General features: G+C 39.1%; 1 protein-coding gene across 3 annotated transcripts in view; it reads right to left on the reverse strand.

Moving 5' to 3' along the window:
• The window catches only part of LOC147305792 (uncharacterized), a 29,545-nt gene extending 20,804 nt beyond the window's left edge, over window positions 1-8,741 (reverse strand). For 2 of the 3 annotated variants that reach the window (XM_086276502.1, XM_086276500.1), the window contains exons 1-16: window positions 8,679-8,731; window positions 7,582-7,667; window positions 7,285-7,317; window positions 6,367-6,444; window positions 5,292-5,336; window positions 5,063-5,201; window positions 4,850-4,953; window positions 3,889-3,933; window positions 3,663-3,801; window positions 3,463-3,566; window positions 3,212-3,256; window positions 2,985-3,123; window positions 2,773-2,876; window positions 494-538; window positions 267-405; window positions 54-157 (exon numbers count right to left, since the gene is read on the reverse strand). In XM_086276502.1, the coding sequence (XP_086132628.1) occupies window positions 54-157; window positions 267-405; window positions 494-538; window positions 2,773-2,876; window positions 2,985-3,123; window positions 3,212-3,256; window positions 3,463-3,566; window positions 3,663-3,801; window positions 3,889-3,933; window positions 4,850-4,953; window positions 5,063-5,201; window positions 5,292-5,336; window positions 6,367-6,444; window positions 7,285-7,317; window positions 7,582-7,609 (1,291 nt within the window). In that variant the 5' untranslated portion in view covers window positions 7,610-7,667; window positions 8,679-8,731. Of the gene's footprint in view, window positions 1-53; window positions 158-266; window positions 406-493; window positions 539-2,772; window positions 2,877-2,984; window positions 3,124-3,211; window positions 3,257-3,462; window positions 3,567-3,662; window positions 3,802-3,888; window positions 3,934-4,849; window positions 4,954-5,062; window positions 5,202-5,291; window positions 5,337-6,366; window positions 6,445-7,284; window positions 7,318-7,581; window positions 7,668-8,678 lie in introns of all 3 variants that reach the window. The other variant, XM_086276501.1, reaches the window with a different exon arrangement.
• Window positions 8,742-13,198: the final 4,457 nt, after the last annotated feature.

The raw sequence follows: 13,198 nt of genomic DNA on the forward strand, positions 1-13,198 counted from the left end.
GGACACCAGCCCTTGAGGTTTGGAGCTAGACACCCCTGGTTTAAGGTACTTACACTGACAAGTATAATCCACCTCCAGGTACTTGTAGGTGCCAACACAGGGGTCTCCAAATACAGAGTTGCTCGCTGAGATAGTACAGCTGTTTTTCCCATTACAGCTTTGAATGCAGATAGAAAGTGAGTCAGCAAAGGGTTTAACACACTGCACGTTGTGTAGCCTGGTAAAAGAAGAAAAAGTAAAACTAAACAAAGACAGTCAATCTGTACCTTTCAGCTACAACACTGGTGCTCGTCTGACTTGAGCACTGGACAACTTGGAGCTGAGAGGCCGGACGTCCAGCAGAGCATGTGGTTTTGTCACGGCGTCCATAATTAGCTCCGTGGATGACTAAAACCTGTCCTTTTTCTGAGGAAGAGATCATAGCATTAAACAATAACCATGTTTACATTTCAATAAATGAAATTCAACAAAGTTACAAAAAAGAAAACCTCACCACACTGAAGGTTTGCCTCAGATCCTTCACATGTTGCACTCGGGACTGAGAGAAAAACACATTAGAAAGTGTCATAATTCATGTGCAGACTGATTATTAGTTCATGATTTAATTCGTAACTTGAACTCTTTTGCAACCTTTTCCTTCTGTTTCATCTTTTCTGCATCCTCCAATCTGTCTTTGAATAATATATATGAAACGTAGTATGATTTTATTATTTTTGTTTTCCTCTGTCCATTTGAATTTTTACTGTCATTTTATGTTTTGCATCTCACATGTTCCCCTGTTTCCTTTTGGTTCATTTTTTACCTTTTTAAAATTAATTTCAGTTTTATTTAAATATTGCCAAATCAGCAGTCACGTCAAGGCATTTCATACCCTTAAAGACCCTACAAAAATAAAGAGAAAACTAGTTTATTTTGGAGAACCTCCTTAAAAACAAAGGTGTATTTAAGCCAACACAATAAACAGATGTTTCGGATTAAGTCCTAGCTGCGAATGCTCCACATTATATTGATGTTTGTTTGTTTTTTAAAGAGAACGAGAATAAAAAGAGGATGTTCTGTAAAATGTCATGATTCAGTGGCTAAATGTCCATTATTAAGCCTCAGTCACAGAGGTTTGACTCGCGACAGAAAAGGCGATCAGTTGATCATTGATCAGTTTCACGTTTGAAGTAGCAACAGGAGAGGGAGGGAGAGAGAAGAGGCACTCGCTCCTTATATCGGTTGTTAAGCTTAACGCGGGAATGCTTTACAAACATTCAGAGATGAACTTACACACTTGCTTTACTTCTCTCTGGGATCACTTCCTCGGAGATGAAATGCTGGTTTGGTAGCGAGGCTCCAAATACACACAGCCGCTCTATCAGGTGAGCACGCTGCTCCAACGTGCTCCGACGTTATGAGCCGAGTTATGCCGTGTCGCAAGTTTTGTGAGGTGCTTTTTTGATATTTAATGGATCGGATTACATTTTTATTTCTCTCCGATATCCAGTAATTTACGTCAGCATCGGACCGATACCGATACGTAATATCAGATACCGATACGTAATATCAGATACGTAATATCAGATACCGATACGTAATATCAGATACGTAATATCAGATACCGATACGTAATATCGATACCGATACGTAATATCGGATCGGTCCATCTCTACTTTAAAGTAAACTTTTCTTTAATATCTTGAAGTTCAAGTTTTGCTGCCTTCCTCTCTGCTTTTTGTCCACACTCTTATAACCTTCCCTTACTCTGTTCTCCATTAATTTCTCCATTCAAGTCCATTTTCAGTATTTATTTTCATGTTTCAATGTCTCCTTGATTTAGTACTGGTTGCTCATTGCCTTTTTTAGTTATGTCTTTATTTGGGTTTTGATATGCTACTGTTTGGTTGTCCTCAGCTGTGTTAATTACATGCACCCATGTCTTGTTGCTCAGGGGTGTCTAATTCCCACTTAACCCTCTGTTTGCAAATTAAAACAACTAATTAAAAAAAAAACCTTGTGCCGGTTTAGCTCAGTGGGTGAGCAGGCAACCGTATTCCGTATGGCTGGAGAGCAGTAGGCCCAGGTTTGCATCTCTTCTCCTTTCTCATCCTGCTTTCACGTCTATCAACACCGTCTCTATCCACTAAAGGAAAAAAAAAACCCGACTTTTTTGTGAATCTTCAAATCAGCTATTGAAGTTCATCTTTTTTTAAATTGTTTCATGTCCTGTAATCTGTATTTGAGTCTTTGAATCCATGTTTAAAATCTATTTTTCTGTCCAATGCCATATTTTTATTGCCTTTTTTTTTTTTTGCATTTCCACATTTTTTGTTTCTTGTTTGTTCATCTTTAAACTTTTAAAGTTCAAATAAAGTTTCGTTTGATTTTGCAGCACTGCCTTGGTATACAAAGGGTAACTTAGCCCAAAGTTCAACTTCAGCTTGTCAACACAATACACTGATATTTAGAACAAAATATATTAGCTGCAAATTCTCCAAAATCTCTTTGTACAAAAGTAAAAAAGTATAAGAAAGAATCTGTCCTATTGGTTATCGTGATGTGAATGTCCATTATAAAGCCTCAGACACAGAGGTTTGACCCCACTCAGTGAAATCAACGAGGATGGTCCCTGAGACTGATTTGGACACTAGCAGAATTATTTTGGAGTTGTATGTGCATTACTGTTTAAGGCACTTACACTGGGTGTGTTGACCCTGGGTGATGTCCAAAACCTGCAGGACACCAGCCCTTGAGGTTTGGAGCTGGACAGCCCTGGTTTAAGGTACTTACACTGACAAGTATAAACCACCTCCAGGTACTTGTAGGTGCCAACACAGGGGTCTCCAAATACAGAGTTGCTCGACGAGATAGTACAGCTGTTTTTCCCATTACAACTTTGAATGCAGATAGAAAGTGAGTCAGCAAAGGGTTTTACACACTGCACGTTGTGTAGCCTGGTAAAAGAAAAAACGTAAAACTAAACAAAGACAGTCAATCTGTACCTTTTAGCTACAACACTGGTGCTCGTCTGACTTGAGCACTGGACATCTTGGAGCTGAGAGGCCGGACGTCCAGCAGAGCATGTGGTTTTGTCATGGCGTCCATAATCAGCTCCGTGGATAACTAAAACCTGTCCTTTTTCTGAGGAAGAGATCATAGCATTAAACAATAACCATGTTTACATTTCAATAAATGAAATTCAACAAAGTTACAAAAAAGAAAACCTCACCACACTGAAGGTTTGCCTGAGATCCTTCACATGTTACACTCTGGACTGAGAGAAAAACACAAAACACATTAGAAAGTGTAATAATTCATGTGCAGACTGATTATTAGTTCATGATTTAATTCGTAAGTTGAACTCTTTTGCATCCTTTTCCTCCTGTTTCATCGTTTCTGCATCCTGCAATCTGTCTTTGAATAAAATAAAAACGTAGTATGATTTTTTATACTTGTTTTCCTCTGTAATAAGGTACTTACACTGACAAGTATAATCCACCTCCAGGTACTTGGAGGTGCCAAAACAAGGGTTTCCAAACACAGAGTTGCTCGCTGAGATATTACAGCTGTTTTTCCCATTACAGCTTTGAATGGAGATAAAAAGTGAGTCAGCAGAAGTTTGACATACTGCATATCTGGGAGAAAATTAAAAGTTGAAAAAAGACAGTAACCATCTGTACCTTGCAGCTATTACTTCAATGCTCTCTGGACTTGAGCACTGGACATCTCTGAGCCTACAGTGAGGTTGTAAGTTAGAGCACGTGGTTTGGTCATGGCGTCCATAATCAGCTCTGTGAATGACTAAAATCTGCCCTTTCCCTGAGGACGAGATCACAGCGTTAAACTATAAACAAGTTTGCATTTCAATGAAATGTTTTCAATAAGTTACAAAAAAGAAAACCTCACCACACTGAAGGTTTGCCTCAGATTCTTCACATGTTACAGTCTGGACTGAGAGAAAAGCGTAAATCACATTCATTAAATCACAAACTTTAAAAATTAATGTGGAGAAAAATAGCTAAAATAGACAGAGACATTTCTCTTTCTAATCATTCTTCCATACATGGTAATTAAACTCATTCTCCGAATACTCCCCGGGGGATTTACACTTTCTTGACTCTTCTTCTGTCACTTGTTACTAGGCAAGCTCAAATGCAGTTAGAAGCTAAATGAATTCCTGGCCTTCGGCCTGGCCTATGTTTAAATCATATATGTCTGTAAGCGTGAATGCTGTTTTAACCTTCCATTGGTCCAAGTCACTTACATAATAGATCGGCTGGGACATCGCGCCCACCGAAGCTTAAGACCTTAAATAAACCGAACATCAACTCTTTTAATGAGCGCAACATAAAATGTGTGTATACAATGATTATAGCTGCACCTGTAATAAAAAGGTTAATATGATGCCAGTAGCTTTAATAAACATTTTAATGCAATATTAATGATGAAAGCTACATTGTAGCAGTAAAATAATTTCTTTATTCTCACACTAAATATTATTTCATGATCACAGATTTAATTTGTGAGTTTTGCAACGTTTTCCTTCTTGGTTTGGATTTGATTTTGTGTTTTCCACCTCACATTTTTAAATTTTTGATTGTTCACCTTCTAGCTTTTAAAAGTGGAATAAAGTTGAGTTTGATTCTGGAGCACAATCTTGAAATCCAAAAATTAAATCGAAATGTGTATTTATGCACTAAGTGAAATCAAAAAGAATGGTCCTTTGGTCGCTAGCATGTGTACGTTACTGTTTAAGGTACAGAGGTTTGACTCCGCTGGATGAAATTAAAGTTGATGGTTCTTGTGAATATATTGTTTGCTAGCATTTTTTTGGAGTTGTATGTGCACTACTGTTTGAGGTACTTACACTGACAAGTATAATCCACCTCCAGGTACTTGTAGGTGCCCACACAGGGGTCTCCAAACACAGAGTTGCTCGCTGAGATAGTACAGCTGTTTTTCCCATTACAGCTTTGAATGCAGATAGAAAGTGAGTCAGCAAAGGGTTTAACACACTGCACATTGTGTAGCCTGGTAAAAGAAGAAAAAGTAAAACTAAACAAAGACAGTCAATCTGTACCTTTTAGCTACAACACTGGTGCTCGTCTGACTTGAGCACTGGACAACTTGGAGCTGAGAGGCCGGACGTCCAGCAGAGCATGTGGTTTTGTCACGGCGTCCATAATTAGCTCCGTGGATGACTAAAACCTGCCCTTCACCTGAGGGAGACATTAAACTATAACCATGTTTGCATTTCAAACAAATTAATTCAAAAATAAAAAGACAAACCAACAAAAAATAACCCTCACCACACTGCAGGTTTGCCTGAAATCCTTCGCATGTTACACTCTGGACTAAAAGAAGAGACATAAATTGTTTAATTTTCAGCAATTTTTTGAATTTCTCTGACAAAAAAGAAGTGACATAACACTTACAAATGTGATTTTAAGAGTTCAGTGCTAACAGTGGAGCTCAATGGCACAGACTAACATCTGTCTTTGATATCGAATCCGTATTTATTAGTAGATTAAATTTATTATTTTTTGTTATTTGGACAGAGGTGATGAACAAAACAAAACAAAACAAAACAAAACAAAACAAAAAAAGAAAGTTTAACCTTAAAAGTTGAAGCCAGTGCTAAAATCCTAAAACCTGCAGTTCCCTGAACATCCACCGGAGTCTCCCGCAGTGAGTCACTGCCATAATAAAAGGTCCACCTTTACATGGCAGCAGAAGTAAAACTGTTTTGGTCTCTATTACTGTTTATTTAAATAACAATTTTTTAAAACAATTATATGTGTGAGGTTAATTTTTTTTTTAACAGACCAGTTTAAACGCTTAATGAAAGCATAAATTTTCCATTATTATGGGCGTTGGCTTTTTGGCTGATTGGTTCAATGGGACAGGTGACCCCTAGTAGGAGGAGTTTAAGTAACTCTGGGTCTTGTTTCCAAGTGAGGGAAAAGGGGAGAAGTAGTTGACACAGGGATTAATGCAGTGTCTACAGTTGTGTGAACTCTGCTGGTATGGGCTCAAATTTTGGTCAGTAATATTTTGTACTTGTAAATCAAATGTGTACTTGTGAACTGGGTTTTGTAACCTTGTGAACCAAAATATGTGAAAATTTTTATGTTTGTGTATCTATAGATGAGAATTTGTGTGTGTGTAAAAAGATTTGTGTTTGTAAAACTCTGCACTCAACTTCCCTGGCTGTGTGTGTGTTTGAACTTACGAGCACAAATTTGGACCCAACGTCTGAGCATCTCTGCTTAGACTCAAGCAACATGGACTTCTTTTGCTGGCTTAAGGCACTTCCATATTAGCTCCACTTTTCTAACCCAGGAGGTCTGTACATCTTTCATATACAGAGTATGCTTTTCTTACCGTGGCTCAAGCGGCAGATCTGGCTGTCACAGGGGGGCTTTCTTTGTGGGGACACGGTGGTCTCAGCTCTGGTATAGCCTGAAATTTAAAATAATGAGTCTTTGCTGTATTTATAAGTGCTGTATTGCTAATTTTATAGTCACAATTTAATAGTTTAGTTGTTCCTGCCTTTTTTAAGCAAATAAATATCCAAATAAACAATCCACCTATTTACTTACACAATAGTAAATAAATGTTATATATAGTAACTGAAAACCCAAAGTGCTTTACAGTAGAAAAGCGCTTTTGGTTTCTAGTATGTTTTTGCAACACTGCAATACATCTGCCGTTTTCAGTTCATCCTTTCGTGTCTGCGAGTCCTGCATTTGGGTCCTACATCCTGCCTGCCACACAGCGTATGACATGAGCATAATAACCATCTTGTGTTAACTGTCATTTACTGTCAGTTATTTGTATGGCACATTTCACAGAATACAAGTTGACACCCAATCACATCATTTGGTTGTAATTAAAAAACATTAAAGACGTGAATCTGATGACAGATTCACGTCTTAAATCAGGACAGGATCCATCAGCTGCAAATCGTTATCAGTATTAGTACTTGGTATCAGAATCCAGAATCCAGCGACAAAGGAGGTAAGGCCTGCTGTTGATTCAGGAAACACGCCCACGTTTATTGGTGATAGTCACAGTTAACACAGGCAGCTTCCTGCGCAATTTCACGTAACAGCTTGATGCTTGTGTTTACACTCAGGGTTTCTTACATGGTTTAGAATTAACAGACAGGATGTAAATAAAAGGTCCCATGTAATCAGAGTGAAAGCACAAGTTCAGCAAATCTATTAGATCGGATCAAGGTGGCAATATAAAGTTAAAAACTGGCACATTAGGATAAAAGTGACTGAAACGTGTATTTACCTGAACTCATGAGTAAACATGTTACTCCCAGAACTGAAAATCAGAAAAGAAAAAATATTATTTTTGAGTTTGAATGATTTAAAATCCAACCTAAAAGTTGTTACAAGTAACTTGTAAATAATTAATAACCCATTTAATTAGATTTGAAAAGTTTGAAGTCTTTTATAAAGGAAGATTAGAAAGCACCTCATCTCAAGTACCTCTTAAAGATAAAAAGCTTAAGAAGAGTGACACTTAATCTTTCCCTCTGACTTTATGAAAAACTCTATATTTAAATAATCAGTCTGTTGTACTCACAGAACATCCTGCTGAGTCCAGAGAGCATGATGTTAGTGAAGAGCTGAGCAGATAAAACAGGGAACCTGTGTATTTCTACTGCTTGGCTAAGAAATATTATGTGCATGCAAGACAAACACACAATGCAAAAATGAAAATATTTGCTTTATCAGACGTCACAAATATTTTTTTAAAAAGTAATAATTGAAAGATTACATGTAACCATACTAAAATATGAACCATAAAAAACAAAAACTATAAAAACGTGAAGGAAAAGGAATAATCTAAGGCGCTTGGAAAGAAAAGCGACTGGATTTGTTTGAGTCGAGAAGAAACTCAAGAAACTCAAACAAGTCGAGTCGTTTTTCTTTCCAAGCTCCTTAGATTTCTGTGGCTTAGCTGACTGAAAACTTACACTGGCAAAAATGTATAGGTTGCTGTTAGTACTCTCATTGTGGTATTTTGGATGAACTTGAAAGCACTTCGGGTAGGTTTTCCAAAAACAATTTCATGCTTTTAACAGATGTATCAACTTGTTTTTCAACATCACTCCAAGACGCAAAGTTTTTTATTTTAGCAGTAATGTGTATACGAAAGAAGTCAGCTCTACATATTTCTCACTGGAAGCCGAAGTTAGGGCATCCATAGTCACTTTCATGTGTTTAACCCATGCCTGTAGTTGAACTAATCTTATAATCTAAAATAATTGTTTTATCAGACCATTAATATGATTTTTTTTTTTACTGTTTTCTACAGATATTACCAAAGGGAAGCGACATATAAATAATGTAGCTGCTGTTTCTGATGAACACTAAATCCTGACACAAACTTTACAAATAAACCTCATATGCTAATAATCACATAGCTAATTTACAACAGTAACAGTTTTGAGAATTTTTAAGTAAAATTAGATTAATAGTTTTAAATGTAAATATTATTAAGGAATATGATTCAATGTTCAGTTTTATGACACACAAAATGCAGTTTCAACTATATTTTTAAATTCACGCACTATAATTATTGCATTTATACACAACATCTACTATTATACACAAATTATAGTAGAAAATTATTTATTCTATTTATGCTGTGATACGAACAAAGAAGTTAAGCGTTACCTTGTTAGAACGATCCAGCAAAGCTGCACAGCCAGTATCTGGGACACGCAGCGTTTATGAGTACCTTTTTGGGAGTGTTCACATCATCCGCCAACTGCAAGTTAGGAATTTGTTATTATAATAAAAAGAAACTAAATATTGAATTACACATTGACATACCCGGATGCAACTAAGTAAATATTAGTTAAGAAAACAAGGGTGTTAACTAGTAAATAGTTTAACTGTAGCATGCATTAATGTAATAACGTGGTTAGCCTACTCAATGTAAATTACACACGAACAACATTAAGCTACTCACGCAGAGAAGAAAAGCTGCTGCTGCCATCATCATCCGTCATCGATTGTGCTACACTGGCAGGGCTAGGGGCCAGGACTCTCCTCTTCGGGTTCTTGGGGGATGTTGCTAACTCCGGTACCGATAACAAGCACCACACCTGTAGTAGGTTTGGTGCATTTCTTGCCTTTAAATTATACCCGCTATGGTAAATGGTAAATGGCCTGTATTTATATAGCGCTTTACTAGTCCCTAAAGACCCCAAAGCGCTTTACATATCCAGTCATCCACCCATTCACACACACATTCACACACTGGTGATGGCAAGCTACATTGTAGCCACAGCCACCCTGGGGCGCACTGACAGAGGCGAGGCTGCTGGACACTGGCGCCACCGGGCCCTCTGACCACCACCAGTAGGCAACGGGTGAAGTGTCTTGCCCAAGGACACAACGACCGAGACTGTCCAAGCCGGGGCTCGAACCGGCAACCTTCCGATTACAAGGCAAACTCCCAACTCTTGAGCCACGATCGCGACGCTATGCGTCGCCAGGTGTTTTATCAGATTCGAGGTGTTACCTCCTTTGCACAGTATCACATTAAAGCACTTGTTGCAGGCTGCTGAGTTTGCATCTGTGAAGTACATGCAGTACATGCAGCTGTGAAGTACAGCCAGACTTTTGACCGCTTGGACTTGGGCATTTTTAATCTGTAGCTCTGCTCTAAAAGAACATACGCACCTGGGCCCGCCTACTATCCTTGGAAACGTAAAATGATTAGCTAGAATCTGAAGTGTATGACATCTCAGGAAAAAAAAAAGAACCGAAATAAAGCACCGAAATGTGCGCTGCTTTTCGGTCTGGTTACTACTGTTTATATCAGAACCGGTGCCATTATGGCATTATGGATAAGATCTTGGAGAAGAAGAACGGGAATTGACACCTGGTGACCAGTGACGGACATTAGACAAAACTGTAAAACTGGATGCAGTTTGTTCGCACTAACCAAAACAACTACCATGATCACTAATGCAGCTATCCCACTGGCGTCAGCTAAAGGCCTGCCAAGGTCGAAGCTGACTGGAACAACAAAAATTCTCCTATGAAAACAGGACTGTTGTCAGATCTCTTTGTCCCTCCTTCAAGGCCTCCTGGGTCCACTGAAGACTGTGAACCTTTGCTTAACTGGGCGTGGTGACGCTTTCTCTCAGCTGAACACGGGATAAACACACACACGCACGCACGCATGTCACCTGGGTAGGCTGGAAGACTGTTTACTTAGCCTGGCAGGGCGAAGATCACTCTACACACCCACATACACATACACTGATACACACTCATCCCCCCTCCCTTTCCAAACGCCTTCGATGCCTTCCATTTTTACATTGTCAGTTACAAACCTGTTAGCATCCAATTTAGAACCGAATACATTACAATAGCACAGGGAGCCCATTTTGAGTACCAATGTAGCAGACGTATACAAAGCAAATAGTTCAATTGCAGAGAAAATGACACAAACCCTAATCAACAATCACAGTTTGTCATGTTAAAAGAGACAATGCGGAGGTGGAGGTGACAGACATAAATAAGCGACTTGAGTGGCTAATAACTACATTAGAGAGGCAGTACAGGTTTAGCTAATGGATCGAGTAAAAGGGGAGAGGTTGAGAGAGTCTGGACATGCAGAGAAGAGCGATGAGGGTTAGACTGGGGGTAGGATATTGTGGCAAGAGGAAAGACACAGAGGCCCTGGGAGGTTTATGGATGTAGTGAGAAAGGACATGCAGGAGTCACAATGAAAGATACAGAAAACAGACAGATGGAAAAGACGATCAGTTGATGATCCCTGGAGGACAAAACCACCAGCTTCTTGTGGGAGGCAGGCCACCCTATGGAACAGATCCCTGTCTAGCAGTAGTGCATCCTGACAGTAGTTTTTCATCCTGACATGACCATTTCCTATGCACACTCTATTCAAATGTCCAGAACCACATGGTTGGTGAAATAATGGTGAAGTGTGACGCTTGCACAGAATTTTACAAGCAAAAGGCCCGTCTGCATTTTTCTGTTGAGCAAAACAAAAGCTGTTTTGCTCAAAGGAAAACAACTGTCCCTTTCTTTAACAGAATCAAGCACTTTCAGGTGTATTTGGGTATCAAACACCTGGTTACTTGTTCCAGGGGTTTCTCACACTCCTCACATGTTTATTGATTTGTTGCAGGTAGTTTTCAAATAGGAAACAGGAAATGCCATTTAAGGAACAGTTCAAGTGGCTGGCATCCTCATGGAGATGAATTACTCCATGTACACTGTTTATAGGAAAGGTCTTGCCAGGTCACCACAGCACATAACAAAAAGTTTGACGATAAGCATTTCAAATCCACTCATCTGACTCTAGCATTATCGACATGGATACAGTCAAGGACAAGAAATGTTTGCATCTTTTAGGGGACAACAGTTTTCAATACCACAGGACCTGTGTATAGCAAAAAACGACATAGTTCAGTGGCTTTCCACTTATATCGTGTAAAACCCTCATTTGTTGAGCAAATTCATTTGGCATCTTCCCTCTTCCTGCAATTACTTAATGAGAAATTAATTTTTTTTGCCTCATAGATAAACAACAACGACTTTTGGGTCACGAGTTAAGTAAATAAACAGGTGCCTAACTATTCCCAAGATGAAACTTTATTAATCCCTCGGGTGGGTTCCTCTGGGAAATTCAGTTTCCAGTAGCACAGCACCGACAGAAGTTGCATGTTACAGATACAATAAGGGGAATGAGAGTAAGCATAAATATACCATATATACACATATATAAATACAGAACATATAATATGGATAAATAGGATTGAACATTTGAGTGAGTATATTGCACAGTGATTATTGCACAATTGAATATAAGAAACAAATATTGAGTGTAAATAAGCACTACAGCTCAGTTGTTCACGCCCTCCCTTGACCCGTTTTCCCCTCCCTGTCCCCTCCAGTGAGGAGTTAAACAGTCTGATGGCGTGTGGGACAAAGGAATTTTTAAGTCTGTTGGTTTTTGACTTTGGGAGAAGCGACCTGTCGCTTAATAGGCTCGTCTGATTGTTTATGATTGTGTGCAGAGGATGCCCAGCATTGTCCATAATGTCCAGCAGTTTCTTTAATGTCCTTTTCTCTGCCACTGTTACCAGAGTGTCCAGCTTAATGCCGACCACAGAGCCTGTGGTTATTATGTGCATATAATCTAAGACAAATGAGCTAACACAAAGAATTCCAGGGGCTGACACCAGTGTCTTGGTTACTGTACTCCACTATGAAAAACCTTCATCTGTTTGAGAAGTGCATCCCTGTTCCCTTAAAACTATTCTTCCATCAACACGATCACCTCTGATTGATTATCTTTCACAACTCTTATATGGAGTATGTGTCATGGTTGGCTGTGTGGCAGGCGAGCAAGCAGGAGTGGTGGACCCAAAATGCAGAACTCAGACACGGAAGTGAAACTTAAAGCACAGCTTTATTGCTGGGAAAAACCTCGTACTAACTAAACTCACCAAAAGCCAAACAAACTGAACAGAGGAACCGAGGACTGAAACACTGGAAAAGAAATACTAAACTGGAGCAGGAGACGCAGGAGACGCAACACTCGCAACACTCGCAACTAGCACAGCTAGTGTGTGTTCTGGTACGACGCAACAGGGAACACAGGAAAACACAGGGCTTATATACACAGGGGAGTAATCAGGGAATGGAAAACAGGAGGGAGACACAGCTGGGAGGGTTTGGGCTAACGAGACACACTGAGATGAGGCACAACCTTTCACGATAAAACGGGAAACAAGAAACAGACACAGACTTGACACTGAACTGAACTTACACTAAACGAGAGACACAACTTAAGAACTAATCCCTCACAAAGAATAACTGAAACATAGAATACTAATAAACAAGGCATGACAAAAGGATCAGAATACAAACTATAATACAAAGGAATAAAAGAACTGAAAATGCTGGGTCAAAATGACCCAGGACTGTGACAGTATGACCTTTAAAACATTTCAGATGGCGCGTCACAAATCAGAGTATTAATATTGACAGTGTAAGTCTGGCCTTTATAAACCATACCATTTTCTTTGCGATTCTTTGAGATGTTTGTATTTCGTCTTTTAAATACTCCCCAAGAGGACTTTGCTTACTTTGCCCGTTAAACAGGTGCACAGTCATCATCATTTTCAATGCCCTCTTGTTCACCATCA

Source organism: Aulonocara sp. 'chitande type north' Nkhata Bay, linkage group LG20 (genome assembly GCF_057382095.1).
Source record: "Aulonocara sp. 'chitande type north' Nkhata Bay isolate Kocher_YH1m ecotype deep benthic linkage group LG20, A_spYH_male_GT1.1, whole genome shotgun sequence".
Taxonomy (NCBI): domain Eukaryota; kingdom Metazoa; phylum Chordata; class Actinopteri; order Cichliformes; family Cichlidae; genus Aulonocara; species Aulonocara sp. 'chitande type north' Nkhata Bay.